General features: G+C 42.9%; 1 protein-coding gene across 6 annotated transcripts in view; it reads right to left on the bottom strand.

The window, feature by feature from the left end:
* PUDP (pseudouridine 5'-phosphatase) overlaps positions 1 to 23,972 on the bottom strand; it is a 377,730-nt gene that overhangs the window by 315,802 nt on the left and 37,956 nt on the right. For 5 of the 6 annotated variants that reach the window (XR_010125477.1, XR_010125476.1, XR_010125475.1 and 2 more), the window contains exon 2: positions 20,671 to 20,889. Coding sequence is in view for 3 of the 6 variants with exons in the window: in XM_054471286.2 (XP_054327261.1) it covers positions 20,671 to 20,889 (219 nt within the window). In the remaining 3 variants the exon portion in view is untranslated. The remainder of the gene's footprint in view (positions 1 to 20,670; positions 20,890 to 23,972) is intronic. The other variant, XM_054471288.2, reaches the window with a different exon arrangement.

The raw sequence follows: 23,972 nt of genomic DNA on the forward strand, positions 1-23,972 counted from the left end.
TATTGCTTTATTTCCTGTGAGGCAGTTTCACTTCCTGAGGACTACAGAGAAACCCTGTCACCCTCCGGCCTCCATCCTCTTCCTAAGGCTCAGAATCTGAGCTGTTACCTGCATCTTTGCGGGTGAAGACATAGCTCATGTGCTATCACTTCCTGGAAACTTTACCAGGCTCCTCCTACCCTTGTAACCCTCTGGGATTCACCACAACACCTCCAGCAGCTGGCTGCAGTTATTGCAGTTGTATGTATGTGGTTAGAAACTTCCACTCAAGAATGAGTCACAACCTCTGCACTCCCAAGACCCCATGCAGACATCCAGTGAATAAACTGCTTATTTCCTGCCCTCTGTTTTCCTCATCCTCGTACTCCATCCTCTCTGTTCTTAGGAATGGAAGGCAGTGGTGGGGGCAGGAATCATTCCTTTTCCTTGCAGTACATGTGTGCAGCATGGAATAGAAAGTGATTTCAGATACACAGTGGGAAAGCGAGCTAGTTTTCCTTTGACTCCATCCATGGCTGATGATGCTGAATGCTGGCTGTGGGGGTGTGAGGATGGCCCCTGCACTACACAACAATGCTCCGAGTTTCTTAGGGTTTGTGTTTCTGATTAGGAGGCCACGCTTGGCTGGTACATGCTGGGCCCTCAATAAATATCTATGACCGATATTGAATGGACAATTAAGGCAAAGGTCATTAAAAATAACATTTGGCTATGTGAAAATCACTCAGATTCTAGATTTTAAGTGTTCTCCCCACAAAACATGATGAGAAAGTGAGATGATGCATGTGTTCATTAGCTTGACGCAGCCATTCCACAATGTATACACATTTCAAAACACGTTGTGTGTGATAACTATATACGATTTCTATTTGTCAATTAAAAAATAAATAAGTTAAAAAAACAGCATCCGGTTATCCGAGTTCATGGTGGGGAGCCTTCTCATGAAGCAGTTAGCATTCTCCTTTACACAAGACAGACCTGTTACTCTCTAATAAGATGCTGCCTCCTGGAAAATGTGTACCCAGAGAGCACACACGCTCCAGTAGACGTCGCTGTTGTGGTATAGCACACGGAGGCAGGGGATAAGATTCTATGTGACTGACAGGTACATTTATCCAAGAGAAAACTTTCAAGATCTGATGGAGTAATGCAGGGTTTCCATTCTTATTTCTTGCCTACTTGAAGTTCCTTGAGCGAGCTGAAAGCACTTACTGTTGCGAGGCTTCCTAAGGAAACATCAGTTCCAGGTTCTTCACAAATGTCACATGTGATCTCACAAGGGTACCATGTTCTGAACAACACTGAGCTTTAGAATACTAGAATTGTTGGCACTTCACAATGCAAGGACTTGTCTCGCTCTCTGAACCCTGCGTTTTACGTGGGCAACTTGGCAAGTCCAAGAGCCTTCGGTCATCAGTGAACAGTCAGGGGCCACATGCAGGAAGCTGCTGCTGTGTGAAGAGCTGATGCCCTGAGAGAGTGACCAAGAAGGGAGAAAGGTGTCTGCAGGCCAAACAGGCACCTGGGATTCCATAAAATGGATGCAAGTTAACTTTAAATCATAAGGGGTAAGCTGTGTAGGTCAGGTATTTACAAAGGGGTCCACGAAATGGATTTTAGCAAACTTCCTTTAACATCTGTTTAACTTTTAAAAACATATGCTGATGCATTTATTTCTTGTTCAAGATTTATCGAAGGAAACATAATTCCATGAGGACAGGCTGCTACCAACGTGATAAATGGATTGGTCGTGCTCAGTGACAAAAGTGTCTCCTGGACCAGACTCTACCCAGGCTGCTCTGAGTCTTTTTCTCCACAAGGCCCCCACACTGGCCTATAAAGACTTGAACAAGTTCAACAGCTCAAGGTCACACGGCTACATGACTCTAGCCCCCTTAAAGTACTTGCCTATGAAAACTCAAGGCTGCCAAAATAACTGATTGTTGGTTCCAGCCACCCCTGCAGACAAGCCTCTGTGGGAGGGCAGGAGCCCGACTTCTATCAGTACCAGTGAAACCCAGATGGCTTCACATGGACCAAACCCTCTTCCCGCTTTCTGCAATTTTCACTTCTCCGACTCTGCTGAGCCCCTGCTGACCCCTCCCTACTCCCTGAATTTCCCTTTAAAATGCCCAGTCACCTCTGGGCTAATTGATGTTGAGCCCAGTTTCACATTGGTCTCTTTTCTCTATTGCAATAGTATATTATGGAAGAAAATCTGTGCTGATCCCTTTAACTACTGTCTGGCTGTGTTTATCCTTGACACTAGAAAATAACCAAAGTCAAATTTCCCAAAGCATATAGTATTCACATTCACATATACAGTTTTAAAAATTGTGACTTTAAGTATAAATTTAAAAGAAATATTAACTAATTTAGGAAATCTGGCTAATATAGATTGTTGATTTTTTATAAGTTCTGTATGTTTATCTATTAAAATGGAACCATCACTTACAAACACTACTGTGCGCTTTTTAGTTCCCTCACAGGAAACCTCTGGAAGCCACAGCCACTGTGAGTGGGCGTCTCTTAATGATTTACTGCAGAGCCATGCCTCAGGCCATCCCTCTTCTGATCTTCTCCAAGCTCTAAGGAGCATGCTTCTTTTTCAGACATCATTGATTCTGGCAGAGCACCTCCTTCCTTTTTCTAGGCCTTCCAAATGAATTCTGCTCTTTTGAAAAGGTGCTTGCTGGGAGGGAGAGGCCGGGCCCTTGGCTGTGTGCAGATCTTCAGTCCTAATTTACTAGAGACCTTGCACCAACTCAAAGCTAATATCAGGGATCGCCACTTATGGAATCTGCACCACAGGATCCAGCTTATGGAATTGAGTGACTAACCTATATCCTGGACGTAAGACAGTGTGGTAGTGTGGAAGGAAAGGAAACAGGAGAAAGGAATTGGGTTGAGGGGCTGGAAGAGGAGCAAGGCTCTGGAAAGACTGGCTGAACCTCGTGGAACACCGCAGCCAAACACGACTGACTGAGTCTGTGCCCCAGCTCAGGGCCCTCCTGGGGCAACCTGAACAGTGGCAGTCTGAGCTGGGAGTAGGAAAGTATGGGTGGAGGTGTACTGGCTTGACAGTGCTCTCCCCACAAAATTCATGTTCACCTAAAACGTGGGAATAGGACCTTATTTGGAAATAGGGTCTTTGCAGATGTAATCAAGTTATTATGAGGCCATACTAAATTAAGGTTGGACCCTAAATCCAAAGAAAGGAGAGGGAAATTTGGAGACAAAGACACACAGAACGAGGGAGGGCGTGTGAAAATGGAGATAGAGATTGGGGAGTTGAAGGTACAAGCCAAGGAAAGCTAGGGGTGGCCAGCAACTACCAGCAGCTGAAAAGAGGCAGGAAGGATCCTTCCATAGAGCCTTGAGAGGGAGTGCAGCCCTGCTCACACCTTGACTTCTGACTTCTAGCCTTCTGAGGTGTCAGACAATAAGTTTCTGCTGCTTTAAGCCACCGAGTTTGTTAATTAACACAGCACTCCTAGGAAGCTAATACAGTGGGTTGACCCTGGAGGAGAAAACTTGGATAGACTGAGGTTCTATCTGTGAGATGACCTTAAACCACCTTAATTATCTTTCTCAAATTCTGGTACTTGACACACAAATTTGTGATACTTGATGGGGAGACAGTGTGGGAAACCTGTGTTTCCTTTTTTGGCAAACATTAAATACTGACAGAAATAAAGCAGTTATGAAAATAAATATAAACTAACTCCTTTCAAATCTTCAAACAAACAGTTGTAAGAGTCCAGTTTACATTTATTTGGTCTGCTGGTCCCAGAGCAATACAGGCGATGAGCATCCGACTGCCTTTGCTGTTCTACCCACAGCTGGCTGCTTGCTTTGTGGCAACAGGCGCTGTCTAATGTTCTCTGGGGTCACTGAAATGTGATCGGCCTAAACTCCTCCAACCAAAGAAGCACTTTTCTCTAGAATCTCGTTATCAGTATCACAGATGGCACAGCTTGTGTTCTGGTCCAATTTCATAGACTTGTAGCAGAATTTTAGATTAAAATGGAAAGCCAGGGAGGGCAATTCAAACCACTGAGCAATGTCTGGTAATTAAGGATGGATCAAATAATAAAAATTAAAACAAAACTATTTTTTTCAGCCATTGAAAATAAAAGAGACAAAGTAATATTGAGAGTAATGCAGAAATTTTATTTAAGGAAAATTAATTTTGCATTTCTACATTAGTTTTTATGAAGTAAACGTAGGACTACGGTGTGTAATTTTTTTTTTAAGTAGCAACAGGATTTTACCAGGGTGGTCTCAAACTCCTGTCCTCAAGCAACCTGCCTACCTTGGCCTCCCACAGTGCTGCAATTACAGGTGTACAATGTGATAGTGCCACTGAATGGTCTCTCTCATTCCTTTGCTAAGCACTAGGACTTTAGAAGAAAAGCCTCTCCACCTGATCCTACTGACCCTAAGTGCCCCTCCTCCAGGCAGGACTTGATATCTTAATGTTAAAAATGACTCAAAATTTCCCTGTGCTGTAGATTTGCCTCTGTAACAACTTACGTGAAAATTTCCTTCTCACTATAGCATGGTGTACTGATCCTTGATCCTTGTTTTCCCTTATAAAGAATGACTAGACTAGGACTTAGACAACAAAATGCCGTTTTATTAATAGCATGGGATACATGTGAGTGTCCTTGTGTTCCAGATTTGCCACTGTTAACAATTTACATGCAAATTGCCCTCTGACTCTAGCAAGTAGTACTAATCCCGATCCCTTTTTTAAATCCCTTGCAGAGAATGATTAGACTAGTACTTCGCAGTATAATGCCCTTTTAATAAGCACATGGAATGCATGAGTTTCCTTGTGTTCTAGATGTGCCTCTGTGACAACCTGCATGCAAACTGCTCTCTGACTCTAACGTTGGCTACTGATCCATGATCCTTGCTTCTCTCTCCTTTTAGAAAACGGCTATACTAGGAATGAACAGCATAATATCAACAAAAATGGCTAACTGAAGTTTAAGTTCTAAGCCTCTTGAAAGGGAGGGACAAATATATAGATTACAGGAGTGTCTGGAAAGGATGCATGTTCCCCAGAGGACAACATTTCAGATGTGGGTCGCCACAAGAGAAGAGTGGGGGCTGAGTCGCCAGGCAGATTCTCAGTAAGCTACACAGCACCACCTGGGGGCACAGGTGGGAGCCTTCTCCAAACTGGAAGTTACTACCTGCAGTCAGTTTTTCTTTCCATCAGTGGGCCTCGAAATGTTGGTGTTTGAGAGTTGTTGTCATGAGGTAACTTCCTTCCCCAGAGAAGAGTTCTCCAGGATCTTTTTTGGTTGTGCATAAGTGAGAGTGAGGTGAAGGGACCTGGTGGGCTCACAGCACAGGGTGCAGGGATCTTTTATCTACGTCCTCCACTGTGCCTGATCACCGGAGATCTGAAGTCTCTCTGGCTCTGTGTATAAACCTGTTTTCTGCCCTGGGTGGCATTCTGAATGCACAACTTGCGGTGGAGGGCCCAGTGGCTCCGCTACTTCACATCCGGGATTTCAACCTGCTCTGTGGTGTTTTAGCTCTTTGTTTATTCCTGCCTTTTGTTTTTTTTGAAACACAAATTCAACCTACTACCTGTTTTTAAATGAAAAGAGTCAAAAAAATATGATCTTATAACCTGTGAAAATGAGATGAAGTTCCACTTTCTGTGTCTGTAGAGACAGTTTGACTGGAGCGCAGCACCAGCACCCACTCACGCACTGTTTACAGCTACTTGCTTCTTAACACAGCAAAGCTAAAGGCTTCACACATATACCATGGGGTCTGTAAAGCTGAAAACACAGAGAAAGCTTGCTGGCCCCGATAGCAAACAAATCATGTGCAGGCCCAAGAGGTGAAAGAAAAGAGGGGGTAACATCAGAAGACAGAAAAGTAAGAGGTAAATTTTGTAATGCAGGAAGTCAGCCAGGCATTGACACCTAACCCCTTCGCCCCCTTGCCTGTGACACTAATAAGAATTATTGTCATTTCTTCAAGAAATTCATGCACAGACCAGACAGGAAATTTACCTCATGAGAGAACTGCCCTCCTAGAAACGGAATCCAAAAATCCCCAACGAGTTTCTTCCATTAACCACTTAACTAAATATTCTCTAAAAGTGCTCAAATTATTAGAGCATTATTAGAGCAAATTATCAAAACAATGTTGAGAATTTAAAGTATATATAGTATCTACATATTATATATACTGTATAATAACTCATTGAAAAACATATAGCATAAGGGTTTATCAACGTTTATTAAAGTCTGATGTTCAGTTCCTGTACTTATGCAGCTAAATCCAAATATAGATATTTTTTAGCTTACCATGCATAGAATATTTTATGAGCCATAGACCCACCATTTCAATGCAACCAGAGGAGCAGAAATTTTTAAATTTAAAAATTTTTTTCTTAGCCCTATGAAATTGAATTCATATAAATCCCTAATAGACAAAAAGGATGTGTATAAAGATTAAATCAATTTGATATACCAACACGCTTAAAATCTCCTTATTAAATTGCCCTTACAATAGGCTGTGCATGGTACAAAGAAAACTCAGTAAAATAAGACTCATACAACCCAGACAGTATCTGCGTTGGGAATTTCGTACTATTTTCTAAAATGTGGGACATTCAGGAAATGTCCACTTTCCCCTAGCTAGCTGGGAAGTGACCCTTTGATCATATGCCTCACATCTCATCTAGTCTTACAGGGACAGCCAGTTTCAACACCGGAAGCTCCTGTGTTGTCACAATGAAGAGGCTGGAGGCTACCGTGTGGGCGACCCACTAGCCCCGACTTCACCCCAACCAGGCCAGACCCCACCTCCTCAGACACAATCTTGTGCTCCACCCCATGTGACAAAGGTTACTACCACTGGCAAATTCTGAGTTAAGTGTGCAAATGTGCTATCAGTTTCAGAATCTGCTTTTTGCCCTGAAAATCAAGTAAAATGCATTCTTTTGTGTTATGTAACAGATGAGAAGGAGATGACTTTGCAGAGTTTTACGTTGATATGAGAAAGAAGTGGCACTGAACACTTCCAAAGGGTCAATGGTGACTCCATGAAAAAGACTTTATGATCGTCAGGAGCCTCCTGTCCTCACAGAAGCTACACCAGCATTCTTTCTGGAGATTATATGATCTCTGTAGCCAGCTGTCAATGGTAAATAAAAAAGAAAGGGAAAGATACCGAGGAACAGTATTTTGTTCTGATCAGGATACACTTAGTTCATCACTTGATTGTGGTAACTCAGGTCTCCTAGGTTTCACTAGAATGTGGAAAGCTCTGGAAGCTCAAAGGGAAGGCACATTTAACTGGACTTTTTCTTTTTTCTTTTTAAGACAGTCTCACTCTGTCACCAGGCTGGAGTGCAGAGGCGTGATCTCAGCTCACTGCAATCTCTGCCTCCCTGGTTCAAGCAATTCTCCTGCCTCAGCCTCCCAAGTAGCTGGAACTACAGGCACCCGCCACCACGCCCAGCTAATTTTTTTGTATTTTTATAGAGACAGGGTTTCACCATGTTGGCCAGGCTGGTCTCAAACTCCTGACCTCAAGTGATCCACCCGCCTTGGCCTCCCAAAATGCTGGGATTACAGGTGTGAGCCACCGCACCCGGCCTTAACTGGACTTTTTCTTCCATTGGCTTTCTTAAGATCTGGAGAACCTGACCAACTATCTCAAAATACTGACCATCCTCAGAAAAATATTTGATTTTGTGTCTCCTTTGATTTGCCAGAAAGCTGCTTACAGTACTAATTTCATTTACTTTGAGTCACTTTTCAGGTTGCTACTTCTAAGGATGTGTCACTATAAAAATCAATGTACAAAACAGCTATTTAAATAGCTTATGATTAATAGCCAAAGGAAAAGATATAAACTAGGAAATGTTAATATAATAGCTCATTCAATTTTCCTGATTTTCTACTACAGCTCTCTACGTGATTAAACAATGTAAATTCTCTTACCTAAACAAGCACAAGTATTATAAAACCCAATCTGAAGAAGGCATTTAACTCATTGTAGAGAATGCCATACCTGAGGTTCTCAACAAAAGCAGCCTGGTAATGGCCTACCAGGCCAGGGTCAAACTTCTCCTTCTCTGTTTCACTTCTCTGAACCTGTATCCTCACCTATATAATGCAAATAAGAACAACCCTGACTATGTCACAAAACAAACATAAAAGTGCAAATGATATAAAGATTGGGAAAGAGTTTCAGTTTTCAATTTCTTCACAAATAAGAGGTAACAGAAAAGTATGCTTCTTTTAAATAACTCACATCAAAAATGGATTCATTTTGCCTTATGCATTCAACAATAAGACAAAAATAACAGTATACTTTAAGTTATAGTAATCCCAAACTAATTTTAAAGTTCTTAACCTAATTTGTGGACTACTTACTATAAAATATCATAGTTTCCTATTGTTAATATTTTTTTGCAAGTATTTCATAGAAATTTCAGTTTTATGGCTAGAGCTTTGTTGTGAGGAGTTTCTGTTGATGTTGTCTCTGTCAATAATCTCAAATATTAAAGTCTTGCTCTTACAGTCTACTCTCTAAGGAATCCTCTAGAAAGGAGAGAGTAAGAATTTCCCTGTATTCTTGTGTCTACCATGCTATGGAGATGAAAGTTCCCACCGTATAGAAGTGGTGCAGAAACCACCTCAGGAGAGCAGGCGTGGTGCAAGGCGCTCCTGACCTCACTCAAACCTGCCCATGACACTGGGCCCAAGTCCCCATGACCCAGGTGCTTGGGGCGTACGAGAGACACCTGTCTTCCCTGATAGAGTGTATGATTCTGTTGGGGATGAGGAGATGCACTTATCCACAACACTTATGTGAAAACCCACATTTGTGTCTACTCACCACAGGCTTTCTACCTCATCTGCACAGGAGCTTTGCCAAAACACAACTCCAAAATCCTTGAATGGCTTCTTGCCATTTGAAAAAGAATAACTATTGTTGTATGTGGTAAAACACCTACAATATAAAATGTACTGTTTTAATGATTTCTCAGTGTACAATTCTGTGGCATTCAGGACATTCACATTGTTGTAGAGCCATCACCACCATCCATGTCCAGAACTTGTTCATCTCCCCAAGGTGAAACTCTGTCCCCATTAAATGCTAAAACCTCCATCCCCCTCCCCCAGCCCCTGGCAATTACCATTCTACTTTCTGCCTCTATGGATTTGACAACTCTAGGGACATCATACTGAAGCAGGAGAATAGGGTCTGGAGGTAGGGAACCGAAAGCCGATTCATGCTGACTTCCCAGAACTCAATCAAAAGGAAAACCCCAACTTTCCATGCCCAAGTAACAAAAGGACCGGATGCTATTCCCTTTGCAAGCCTCTCCTACCTTCTCTGTGTGGCAGATGGAAAATTGAAAGTATTTCTCATTGGTTGCTTTGTGCAACCATTTCCACTACTGGCACCAGGAGGCTGTGAGCGGGTGCTGGCACTTGGGGCAAGCTGGCAGCGCTCCACACCTGGCTGCTCACCTAAAAGTCACCGCCCTCCCCACTCCCTCGTCCTGACTGCAGTGTGCAGAGAGTGCTGGCACCTAACACCCCTCAAAGCCTGTCTGTGCAGCTCCACAGTGCTGTCCTATACTGTGAGCACACTCCTCCCGGAGGGACAGTGACTTGATTCAACCCACTGTGGTCATTTATCTACTCATTTGCTCTCCTTTGAGTCGAGAGGTCCTTGAGGTAAGGATTTCTCTTAATCATTATCCTATACTCCTAAAGACTTAGAAATCCACAGGAGAACCACCACACATTTAGAAACAGAAACTGGGCCAGGTGTGGTGGCTCATTCCTGTAATCCTAGCACTTTGGGAGGCTGAGGCAGGAGGATCACTTGAGCCCAGGAGTTTGAGACCAGCCTGAACAATATAGTAGGGCCCTGTCTCTACAGAAAAGAAAAAAATAATTAGCTGGGCATGGTGGCACACGTCTGAAGTGTCAGCTACTTGAGAGGCCAAGGTGGGAGGATCGCTTGGGTTTGGGGGGATCACTTGAGCCAGGGAGGTCAAGGCTGCAGTGAGCCATGACTGCACACTACACTCCAGCCTTGGCAATAGAGTGAGATCCTGTGTCAAACAAACAAAGCAAAAAATATAAATTGTAATTCTTTGAGAAACATCTCCACATGCACAGTGAGGTAATATCTAGGATGATCAGAAGCAAAGATTTGTAGCTTATTCTCCTTAGTCTAGGATGTCTTCATTACAATTTACTAAATAACAAGGCAATTAGCTGCCTATGAAAGTCACTATATTCAGAAAAGAGGACTAATGTCCATATACATCATCGAATAAGCTGATTTTTTTTTTTTTTTTTTGAGACGGAGTCTCGCTCTGTCGCCCAGGCTGGAGTGCAGTGGCGCGATCTTGGCTCACTGCAAGCTCCGCCCCCCAGGTTCACACCATTCTCCTGCCTCAGCCTCCCAAGCAGCTGGGACTACAGGCGCCTGCCACCACGCCCGGCTAATTTTTTGTACTTTTAGTAGAGACGGGGTTTCACCGTGTTAGCCAGGATGGTCTCGATCGATCTCCTGACCTCGTGATCTGCCTGCCTCAGCTTCCCAAAGTGCTGGGATTATAGGCATGAGCCACTGCACCTGGCCAATAAGCTGATACTTTAAAGGAAAAGGGGAGTAAGAATTTTAAAGGCTCTTCATCTACATTTGACTGGCAAATGGGCTTCTTCCTCCCTACGATCATAAATTTTCCTGAACATGGGGCTAATTCGATTTGTTAAACAGAAAAGGAACACAGCGTAAGTTGAATGTGTTACCATGACTGTCAGCGTACAATTTTCCTTTTCGCTTGTTGTGTGTATCCTTTAATTGTACTGTTATCCAAGGAGTACAATCTGCCTAAGTAAAAATCCCTGAGGTCCAGCTTTGCCAGCAGAGCCTCTCCAGCGACTGAGAATCAGCTGAGTGCCCCAAATCAAGACCACCACCAGAAACGGAGCTGGACGAGGCAGAGTCCCCGAGCACTGGGGACTTCTACACATGGGTTATATATGGCCTTAAAGGGCTCAGCCCTGTGGCCTGTGTCAGAACACATCTTCTCCCCTTTGTACTCTGATGTTGTCTACCTCAACAGAAGGTCACCGCCACATCATCTGGGGCAGTAAAGCACCGTGGCTAAGAACTATGGACTCTTCATTCCCCACCTGGGTTTGAGACCAGCCTCCATAATCAGAGGCTGCAAGCTTTTGGGCAAGTAACTTGACCCCTGCAGTCCTCCCTGCCATTCCCTGTGCTAAGACTGACTGCTTCTTAGCGGCAGCAGGAGGCTAACACACACCCCCATGAGTGAAAGCACTGAAAGCATGACATGCAGTGAGTCCTCAATGCTTGTGAGCCAACACGACCATAGTGGACAGCAACAAGGACAAGGGGCATGAATACTCTTCAGGTGTATGTTTCCTGAACATGGCACAGAGAATGTGTTCTGGGGTTCCTAGGCACTGTCCATCCTAATGAGACCCGAAACCCCAACACCGTGGGTAGATCTAACTGGCATAGCCCCAGCACCAAGTGATAAATGTGGCTGAGGGGAGGCCAGGAATGACAGGCAGGTGGAGACACAGTTTGTGACATGTACACAAATGGGTCCCTATCCTCTGCGAGGCTCCTGCCACCTAGGTGTTACACTGTCCCTCAACACTGAGGCCTGCTGCCCAGACTTAGAAAGTAATGCATTATCAGAGCGGCCTATAAACCAAGGGCTATAATTCTTCTGCTGGCTTCCTTCTTGGCCTGGAAGCTGACCTGGGTGCTTTCTGGTTCCTAAAGGTAACAGCTGGCCCTGAAGCCACTGGCACAGGAGACAGAACAAGAGATGTGACTGTGTCAGTGTGGACATATGAAAGTCTACAGGACTGTAGGGGTGTGGACAGCACAATACCTCCATCACTAAGGAGGACAAACCAAAGCAGCACAGCTTGCTTGCTGAGGTCTTCTGGAAGCTGTCCTTGACACAAGAATCATGTTAGCACTGCACGGACTAATGCCACCTTGTAAGTGCTCCCAGGCAGGAAGTGCTCTGAGTGCCTTCCCATCCCAAGGGATGTCCAGCATTTCAGGGAGCCACAGTGACAATTCACTTAAGAGCCTAGGAAAAAGATGTCCTCACTTTCGTTAGACCTACTTCCAAAAAAAAAAAGAAAATTGACTAACAATTTAATTAAAACATTTGGGATTTCTGTCGCATTAATCTATATGTACTTGCTTTGGATCTTGGTGAATTATGTCAGCGGCCTCATTCCATAAAGGTGCACGTAGGTGAGTGGAGGTGAGCATATCTCTGTGTGCGTGTGGGTCTACACACAAACACAGAAGCATCATAAGAAAAGGGGTGAAATGAGGTACCTTAAATAGTTAAACACAGTAACGGTTACCTCCAGGGAGTGGGAGTTAGAAAGGCTTCCAATTTTAATGCTATATATTTTTGTATTGTGTGAAGCAACTGTAATTTGTGTAATTAAAGAAAACAAAAAGGCCCAGTGTGGTGGCTCATGTCTGTAATCCCAGAATTTTGGGAGGCTGAGGAAGGAGGATTGCTTGAGGTAGGAGTTTTGAGACCAGACTGGGCAATATATCAAGACTCTGTCTCTACAAAGAAAAAAAGAAAAAACCTTAGTGGGTGTGGTGGCATATACTTGCAGTCCTAGCCACACCAGAAGCGGAGGTGAAAGGATTGCTTCAGCCCAGCAGTTCGAGGCTGCAGTGAACTATGATAGCACCACTGCACTGCAGCCTGGGCGACAGAATGAGACTGTGTCTCCAATGGAAAAAAAAGCATATCACGATTGTGTGCTTTTTTTTTTATCCTAAAGGGATATTCTCCCTACTTAAGACCATCCTTTCATTCCTCTAGTGACAAATTTCATGATGTGAAAAATGATGTGCTTCATGAGACACATTGGAAAGGAAAATCTCCTTTACTGAATCCACCAATTCAAATGCTAATCTCCTCCAGAAAAACCCTCACACACACACTCCAAAGAATGTTCCGTCTGGACACCTCATGGCCCAGTCAAGGGGGGTGCATGTCTTTTACAATCACCCTGGCCTTCCTCTGGCCCATCTCTTCTAGGCTGCAGGCGTTGTGTGCCACAAACCCAGAGGATTCTCCCCAAGTACAGGTTGCATTCTGACACACCTCCTTTTAAAAATTCCAATGGTTCTCCCTATCCAGAAAGCAAACATATGAGCTGGGGAATAAGAAGCTTAACTCATATAGCCACAATTCCTCTCTGAAGCTTGTGAGCCATGAGAAGCTTGGCTTCATGCTGTATAGAAGCAAACTCACTGGCTGACTGGAATCCTCCACAGGTGCTGTTTTCCTTTTGAAATGGCTTCTCTCATCTGTATCTCTTATGTTCTTGTGGACTCCCCCGAGATCACCCCCTACCCCAGGAGCGGCCACTACTCCAGGAATATCTTGCTTTACTTAATTCTATATCCCTTTGGCATCTCTTTCCTGAATTTCTCATTTTGCTATGCAACAATTTCCTGCCATGGGTTTTCACTTGGACGCTGCAGATAAGCCTGTCCCCTCTCCCCACATGGATGACATACTCCATTAGGAAAGAGACCTTTCTCCTGTGTCCCCCCGAGCACTCACTCAGCACTACATGCACAAGAATGCAGAGGAAAGAGAGGCAAGTTGTTAGCTGACTTCCAGAGGATGAGTGCCTTCCTGCCAGATGCTCCTAATGGAAAGAGTGGGGGTGTATCTGTTAACAGCCAGGAAGACAATGGTGTAAGAAAATAAACCAAGAACCTGGTGCAGGCGGTGAGGGCCAAGAGATGCAGGGGAGAGCCTGCCAGGCTGAGGAGCACATCTGCAAGGCAGGCTGTCCTTTCTACTGGCCCAGATACCACGCCCTGGGCTCTTCCTCTAGGAATCTCATGCTTAGTGAAAACACATGGGAAAGCAGAACAATTTTAGCTCTTTCCCACTTTCTCCTGTGGGCATTTAGTGCTATAAATTTCCCTCTAAACACTGCTTTAGCTGAGTCCCAGAGATTCTGGTACATTGTGTCTTTGTTCTCATTGGTTTCAAAGAACTTACTTATTTCCGCCTTCATTTCGTTATTTGCCGGGACAACAGAAAAAACGCCTGGGGGATTCTACACAATAAAAGGCACCAACTTTCTTCTTATTGGTCTTTGAATCCAAATTACCCTCGCTGAGTTATAATGAAATGTAGAATTTCATCTGTCCCAAGGAATTCATTACTGAAAGGATTTGTTCAAGATACAGTGGAGGTAACCAGCATAGGCTATGTTTTAAACAAGATTTTCTGATATCCTAAGTGAAGATTTTTTTTAAGTAATGTGACATACATTTCCAATTGCAATATGGTACCTATTTTTAAAATCCCTAGAAAACTCACAAGAGATGAACCACATGCATTTTTTCCTCTAAAATTTTTGCCACAATTTAAAAGTTTATTTTCCTAAAATAATTTAAGCCTTGGCTGACCGACAGTTTACACGGAACCATGAAGCCATATAAGAAATGTCTACAGAACTAACTGCTCAAAAGGATTTCCCACTGAGGACATCGTAGGCCCACCCACCTTTTCATAGAGAGGACCTTCCAGAAACGTGATGATAGCAAATAGGCAGCTGATGTGCGAGTGCATCAGGGACACTCTGCCTCATCTTTCAAGTCCATTAGATCCACCTTGTCTTCTTAGTGGCTAGACTGGCCCAGGCAAAGAGCCCTCCTATACCATGACCAGGCAGACTCGCCTCTGCTTCATAATCAGGGCAAAGATACACTTCTATACCATGATCAAGCCAAAGATACACCTCTGCACCATAATCAGGGGGCTGATTCCTTGGTGACTGGCCCAGGCAGACATGCCCCCACATCATACTCAGGCTGATGCCCTGGTGACTGGCCAAGGCAGACACACCCTGCAGCATAATCAGGCTGATTCCTGGTTATTGGTCTAGGTAGACACACTCCCGCAGCATAATCAGGCTGATTCCCTGGTGACTGGCCAAGGCAGACACCCACCCGTCCCCCACCTCACCCCACCCCGTCCCCCCCGCCCCCTACCACCCACCCACCAACAGCATAATCAGGCTGATCCCCTGGTGACTGACCAAGGCAGACACACCCCCGCAGCATAATCGGACTGATTCCTTGGTGATTGGCCAAGACAGACACACCCCCACAGAATAATCAGACTGATTCCCTGGTTATTGGCCCAGGTAGTCACGTCCCTGCAGCATAATCAAGCTGATTCCCTGGTGACTGGCCCAAGCAGACACCCTCCTGCAGCCTAATCACAGCAGACAGCCCCTGCAGCATGATCAGGGGCTGCTTCCCCTGGTAATCTACCATTCACTCTGGCAATTTAACTTGCTAAATACCTCCTTGGGTTCGGCTGTCCCTCTGAAAGCATGTGAAAAAGAATGATGTTGAATTAAAAAGCCCTCCCTACAGACAGCTTTCTTTTCTAAAGAGCTCAAGGTCATTTCCACAACCTAACATACCCTAACAGAAAATACTTCCAGAAGGAAAAGAAACAAAGTCAAGGGTTATATTATCATCTACACCTTAAGAACAGGAACAGAGTAGTAAGTGAGCAAAATGAACACCTAGAAGAAAGACTACAGCAGCAAGTTTCTCTGAATCTAGTCACCAGAGCAATGACACTGTAAGGCCACCTTCCAAGGGGAATTCAGGTTTGGCCCAGATAAAAGAGGAGATGGGAGGAGTGCAAAATGAATGGAAACTAGGTCTCCAAGAATGTTCTTTCAGGACAGAAGAGCTATTTTATCTTCATTTTTGTGACTGGCATAATATTGAGCAGAAACCCTAAGGAAGAACACATTTCTGGATTGGAATTAGGCACGGCCTATCTTTCTGCTCTATACATTCAGTCCAAAATTGTCCTCCTCTGGCTTGCTTTCCCTTAAGGTTAAGTATGATTTCTAATAATTTTGTCTTATCCTACACCTAACTCGTTTCAGAATATCAAAGCGGCACATCATCTGACCACTGTCCATGCACATCATCTGAGCCAGCATCCCAGCATGATTTTAAGTTTCTTCTCTCCAGCATTACCTTGTGCATTTCTGTATACTCTTCAAGTCTTCTGCATACTCTGCTCTGTCAAAGCACAGCTAATTGTGTATGTGGCATGTAGATATGATCATTTTCAAAGAGAGACTTTCAGTATCAAAGTCCCTACTCGCAACTGAGCGGCTAGTAAAAGTTAAAATAAGTATATGCGTGTGCACACACACACATGCACACACAAATCATATGCCAAAAAACAGGATTTGTCAAGTCAAAAAAAAAAAAAGTTAAAGAGGTCAAAAAGTAGTAAAGAAAGAAAAGAGAGCCATCTAGATAAGTTCTGTAGGACTGAACTATCTTTGAAGAACTAGCTCCTGGCTGGTTGTTCACCTTCTACGAGTTTCTATGATTGGCACCTTACTTAATCTGATACCTGCTCGCTTAGAAAGCCGAATGAAGACACTACGTTGATGGGATCACCAAGTAGATTCTATAAAACAGATTCACTAGCACTCCAGCCAAACTACCAGACTATCTAGATAAAACATTTTTTTCTTTTTAAGAATTGCAGTAGAACATATTTCAAGTATATCTTAGAATACAGAACAAAAAGTGTAGAAGGAAAACCATGTGAAAGGCTTGGGTAGATATGGAAGAAATAAGACACGTGCATGCCTCATACATCATGAGTGCTTTGTAAAGTCACAAAAGACACTCGGTCACAGAGTAGCTTTATGGACAAACCTTAGCTACATTAACTAAAAAACAAACAAAAAAAAAACACTCATATGACTAAAATCAGAAATGCAAGGGGCAACACTACAACCAATGCCACAAAAATAAAGGAGAATACCATTTGTTGGCATATCCTTTGACAACAAATTGGATAACCTAAAAGAAATAAAAGAATTCCTAGAAACACACAACCTACCCAAACTGAATCATGAAGATAGAGAATCCCTGATGATTTTGAGAAGGGGGAAAAAATGAAGACATAGAAAATCTGAACAGATCTGTAAGTAGTAAGGAGACTGAATCAGTAATGAAAGAAAATCTCCCCACAAAGAAAAGCCCAGGACCAGATGGCTTCACTGGAGAACTCTACCAAACATGGAAAACACTATATGAAAAACAAAATACAGATCAATATCCCTGATGAACACAGATTAAAAAGTCTAAATAAGATATTAGCAAACAATTCCACAGCAAATTGAAAGGATCATATACATGAACAAGTGAAGTTTATTCGTGGAATGCAAAAATGGTTCAACATATGAAACTGCATTTACAGAATAAGGAACCAAAAAAAAAAAAAAAAAAAACCTCAATTGATGCAGAAAGAAAACGCATTTGAAAAGCTCCAACACCCTTTCATGATTAAAAACAGTCAAATTAAGGATAGAAAAAAAAAAAACTACCTCAACATATTAAAGGCCATATATGAGAAGTTCACAGCTAATATCATTCTCAATGAAGACTAAAGCTTTTCTTCTAAGTTCAGGAACACAACAAGGATACACACTCTTGTCACTACTCGACAGCATAATAATGGAAGTCTCAGCCAGGCAATTAGGCAAGAAAACACAACAAAAGGCATCCAAACTGGAAAAGAAGAAACAAAATTATCTTTGTTCACAGATTACATGATCATATATATATAAATGACTACAATTCAACATATTTAAAAAAACCCAATTGTTAGAACCAATAAACCAATTCAGCAAAGTTGCAGAATACACATCAAACAAAAATCAGTTGCATTTTAATATACTAACAATGAACAAGTTGAACAGAAAATTATAAACAATCCCATTTATAATAGCATCAAAAGAATAAAATACCTAGAAATAAGAGAAGTGAAGGACCTGTAAACTGAAACTACAAAACAAAACACTACTGAAAGAAAGACACAAATAAATTGAAAGACATCTTATGCCCATGGATGGGAAGACTTAATATTAAGACATTCATAGCACGCAAAGCAATCCTACAGATTCAATGCAATCCCTATCAAAATCCCAATGGCATTTTGAGCACAAATAGAGAAATACATCCTAAAATTCATAAAAAATCTCAAGGGATCCCAAATAGCCATAACAATCTTGAAAAAGAACAAAATCGGAGGTCTCACATGTCCTGATTTCCAAACATATTACAAAGCCACATTCATCAAAACAGTGTAGTACTGGCCTACATACTAATAGAATAGAATAGATAGCCCAGAAATAAACTCTCACGTATTTGTCAAATGATCTTCAACAAGCCAGCCAAGACTACTCAATGGGGAAAAGATAAGTCTCTTCAACAAATAGTGTTGGGAAAACTGGATATCCACGTGCAAAAGAATGAAGCTAGACTCTAATTAACACCATACACAAAAATTAACTCAATATGGATTAAAGTCCTGAATGTAAGACCTAAAACTAAAACTCCAAGAAGAAAACATAAGTTAAAGTTTCATGAAATTGGAATCGGCAATCATTTCTTGGCTATGACACCAAAAGCACAGGTAACAAGAGCAAAATTAGACAAATGAGACGACATATGTCAAATTCATCTAATCAAAAACTTATGGACACCAACAACTAAGCGAAAAGGGAGCCAGAATGGGAGAAAATGGTCATAAGTCATATGTCTGATAACAGCTTAACATTCAAAATACATAAGGAACTTCTACAACATAAAAACAAAAATACAAAAATTCAAAATAAGCAAAGGATGTGCACAGACATTTCTTCAAATACAGAAATGGCCAACAAGCAAATGAAAAGATTCTTGCCATCCCCAATCATCAGATATGCAAATCAAAACCATAAAGAGATATCAACACACACCCATTAGGATGACTACTATCAAAAAAATCCAGGAAATGGCAAGTGTTGATGAGAATGTGGAGGAATTGGAACCCTTGTAGATTTTTGGTGGGAATATACAATGGTGTAACAACTATGGAAAACAATATGGTGATCACTCAAAAAATTAATAATAAAATTACCATTGGATCCAGCAATTCCACTTATGGGTATATCCCGAGAGACTAGAAAGCAGGATCTCAAAGAGATATTTGTACACTCATGTTTATATAAGCATTATTCACAAGAACAGCCAAGGCGTGGATGCCACCCAAATGTCCCTCAACAAATGAACTATGAATAAACAAAATGTGGTCTAACATACCATAGAATATTGTTCAGCCTTAAAAAGGAAGAAAATCCTATCACATGCTCTAACATAGATGAACCTTGAGGGCATTATGCTAAGTGAAATAAACCAATCAAAAAAGATAAATACTATATAATTCTCCTTATTTGAGGTACAGAGAGTAGTAAAAATCTTAGAAACAGAAAGTAGAATGGTGGCTGCCAGGGGCTGAGGGCAGGGCGAAATGGGGACTTGTTCAATGAGCACGAAGTTTCAGATTTGCAAGATGAAAAAGTTCTGGAGGTCAATTGTATAGCAACATGAATAGACTTAACACTACTGAACTGCACACTTTAAAATAGGTTAAATGGTAAATTTTAGTGTGTGTGTCTGTGTCCTACCACAATTAAATTTTTATATAGTAACTGTATGGATGTGTTTCACCAAGACTTATCAAGGTAACTTCATGTGCAAATGGTGCAGAAAGACACTAGATGCAGAGAACTGAGTATCACGATGCTCGTACCCATGCCTGAGATTCACAAACACTACCATTTTCAGCGGATGCAGACAGAGTGATTACAAAGGGTGTGTGTTTGCATGTGTGTGTGTGCTGCCCAGGAATGGTCAATCCACATGTTTGGACATATGTATAAATAATAACATACATTTCAAAAGTAGGTATGCTTCATCTTAATATCATTTTAAATCCAAGATTACTCACATAACTGCTGTTTTTTTTCTCCCCTAGCACCAGGAATTCTAAAGACAGAGTATTCATCCTGTATATCCCAGAAAAATCTTCAAATAGTCTATTTTCAAGGTCTGTAATCTAGAACATTCTTGAACAAGGAGCAGCAGGCAAGCCCGTTCTGATTGAATGTCAGTTAACAAGCATGGAGGGAACAAAGTTGTCTTTCCTTTCCGAAGAAAACTGGATACAAGTAAAGAAAGGGCTGAACGGCATACACACAGGCTAAAAATGAATACGACTTTTTACTTTTTTTTTTTTTTTAAATTAAGCGTCTTTGGGGAGATTTAGCTGCTTATCAATTTGTTAAAGTTTGAATAGTTGCTGAAATATTAATCCTATATCTGATTTTGAAAAGAAAAAGGCAAAACCATCTATTAAGGTAAACTTTGAAGACATTCCGTCATTAACATAATCTTTATATATAGTAATATAAACAATACTCAAATGTTTTTGGAACCCAGAAATCACTGAAACTAACGCATATTATTTTAAGAAGCTTTTAAAGAGAAAATTGAATCATAGCATCCCACAGCATCAGCCAAACTCTTTCAGGAGCACCAGGAGGGACTTAGTTTAGAGACTGAAGAAAAGAGGACAAACTAAGCATGCCCTACGCTAGACTTTAAAGGTGATTTACAAAACCATTGCTAATAGTCACAAACATAACCCTGCAAACAGCGAGGCAACCGCACCTGGCATGAGCGCAGCCGTGGGGAACACTTCCTTTAACTTTGTTTGGCTTTCTTCCACCAGCTCCTCTTTGGACATTGGGAGCTGCAAGACGTCTATTATAATCTGTGCCGCCTCTAATGCCTTCTTACCCATAACCAGGGACTTTACATCCCAGCTGTATTTCTTGTCATAGCGATCACATATTTCTTGAAACACCACTGAATACAGCTGTTCAGTATCTGCAGGAAAAAAAAAAAAAGAGATTTTTAGAGTGCATACTGTATGAACAGTAAGCTTGTATCAGGTCTGCATAAACATACACTGTGTAGGTCTCATTCCATGAACAAAGGCTTTTGTGGAGACCTAAGTGAACAGGAGAAAGGCTTGCAGGTCATTCTCACTAAATTATACCGTGGGCAGCCTCCTCTCAAGGCTGCTGGAGTTATGTCTGGAGTTGTGATCTGGAAATTCAGAACTCAGGAGAGAAATGAAATCTGTATTATTGTGTTTTCTGTTTAAATGTACGTATTTGAATCTAAATATATCCTTGGAATGGTCAATTCCATTCGATAGCACAAGGCATCATTACTCGGTGTTCCCAACAACATGGAAGCCAGCACCAGCTGACAAAGTCCACTGCACGGCCCACTAGTATCAAGGACATTTCCACTGCCCAGTGGGATGAATCCCCACCATGCCTGGCCAGGATGCTGCTGTGAAGCTCCCAGGTGAGAACAGAACATTTAATGCACAGGCTGTCACGGGATGGTGAAAGCTGACCTGAGAATTAACTCCCGGCTCGGCACTTACTCAGGGCACAGCCTCAGAAACATAGTGAACCTGCAGGTGCCTGCTTTCCTCACGCTTACACAAGATGAACAGGAATACTGCTAATAATAGTACCAGTACCACTAATATACGCTAGATTACACTACATACAACATAATAACTAGTACTAGCTCACACCCATTTCTATTCATGTGTTTTTTCTGTATGTATATTTAATATATACATAGTATCAATCGCACTCATATTACCAATAAGAATACTACTGAGGATGCAACTACAGTGAAATAATCCTACTTTACAGAATGAATACTTCAGAGCACATAAGTAACATTCTAGTGCCAGCCTCCTAGAGCACGCTTGTTACACACTAACTGTCTTCCCAACTCTGTCTCCAGTGTGGGCCTAGAAAGATTACTTTACTGAAGAACCAACTAACTGACCTGCTAGGAGGCATTATGCCAAAAAAAAGAAATACTTCAACACAGAGGAATGTTTACCAAGTGGAATTTCAAACCCAGGTAAGCTCCATGGAGCTGAGTGTTGCCTGGTGACAATCCCCCCAAGGCCCCAGTGAAGGCAGAAGGCTATCCCGAGGCCTGGACGGAGTCCTTGTCTTCCAGTCTGCGGTGGCATAGAGGCAGTCCCTGAACCCGAGAGGCTGGAAATAGCCCTGTTCACACCTGATTTAAGAAGAAGACACACGGATGCATCTGACAAAAATCTGGATTCAAATTCAGTTAGGAGACTGACCACTTGTTCTAGATTTAGCACTGAAGCCTTCCCACAGGGTGTGGAGCAGCATTAGCAGGACGTAGTCTACCTCGAATCTGTACAGCTGGACCCAACAACAAGTCCTGAAAAGAGCAGGCGATCTCAATGGCCTTTAACTGTCCCACAATGACATAAACAAATACAATAATCATCCCTAAATACTACTTTTTTCCCTGTAAGATAGTATCTGGGAGACCCAGGACACACTGAGGGAAGTAATGTGTACGCACAGAGAAGGCTATGTGTATCCAAGAGGCATGTAAGTCTTCATACTCCTATGTATGTTCACATGCTTACATGCACATAGGCATGCATGCTTGTCTCTAATTGCCTCGATGTGTTTTGAAAGTTGGCAGGGTATGAACTGCGATTAAAAGAGAGTTATGGGCCGGGCGCGGTGGCTCACGCCTGTAATCCCAGCACTTTGGGAGGTCAAGGCAGGAGGACTGCCCGAGCTCAGTAGTTCAAGACCAGCCTGGGCAACATGGCAAAACCTCGTCAGTATTAAAAATACAAAAAACTAGCTGGGCATGGTGGCACGTGACTGTAATCCCAGCTACTCAGGAGGCTGGGGCAGGAGAATCACTTGAACCCAAGAGGCGGAGGTTGCAGTGAGCCAAGATCGTGCCACTGCACTCCAGTCTGGGCAACAAGAGCAAAATTATGTCTTCAAAAAAAAGAGAGTTATGGCAGGTTTCAACTCCAAAATATCTGCTCCTCCCAGATAGGCATGCAGAGAGCTGCCTGCACCACAGGGCAGGATTCGCTGTGTCACACATGGAGGAGGCCGGGAAGGTCTCTTGTGAGCTGCTGCAATGGTAGGGCCACTTGTGCTTTGTCTCCTGCATCTTTCTTACAGAAGGTGAACGGTCATCTGTGTAGACACAAGGCCTGGGCAGTCAACCATATCCACCACCTATATGCAAAATTCCTGAATGAACCAAGGGCAGAGTGCTGCTGTCTTGAGAAAAAAAGTTTTCCGTGTGGCCCTGTACCATGTTCCTTCAGCAGCATCCAAACTGCATCTCTTGACTGCACCTGCAGTATCGGCTAGGGCTCTTGCCGCCTTGTACTCAGAGGACTGGGCTCATTGACTGCTTTGGCTGCCACGGTGTGGACTTTGCCTCTGTGCGGACTTTGCCTCTGTGCACGCTTCTCTCCCGGTCCCAGGGCTCACTGCACTTGCCTGGGGAACTCTCTGGCTCTTCCTCCTGGGATGGGGCTGAGGCTGGGCCCAGTCTGCCCTGTGGACACTGGGGACCAGGAGAGGCTGGTTATTGTGGACTGGGCTCTTCCTTGGGCTTTTGGGTGGCCCCTGCCCTGCACTCCCCATCTTTCTTCCTCCTCCTGTGCACTGACCCCCTCTGTGGCTCTCTTCCCTGCAGAAGACCCCTGGGTTCTCCACCTCCTGATGGATACTCTGGCTTTGACTGCTACCAGCAACAAGAAGAGCCCTCCTCTGTTCTTTCTCTGCTTTTCTTGGCAAGTCCACCCACAGCTGCATCTGCAGGTGCCATTTCATTTTCAGCACTATGTTTTTCTCCTTGCTTTTCTACCACAAGCTGTATTTTTTTCATTTATTTTTTGTTTGTAGACATGGGATGCCTTGCCCTGTGGCCCAGGCTGGTCTCAAACTCATGGCCTCAAGTGATTCTCCAGCCTCGGTCTCCCAGTGTTGGGATTAAGGCATGCGCCTCTGTGCCTGGCCACAAGCTGTATTTTATTAAGTTTGCTGTAGAACACACCAAACAAACCTCAGAAC

The sequence above is a fragment of the Pongo pygmaeus genome, chromosome X, assembly GCF_028885625.2.
Source record: "Pongo pygmaeus isolate AG05252 chromosome X, NHGRI_mPonPyg2-v2.0_pri, whole genome shotgun sequence".
In the NCBI taxonomy this organism is placed as follows: Eukaryota; Metazoa; Chordata; class Mammalia; order Primates; family Hominidae; genus Pongo; species Pongo pygmaeus.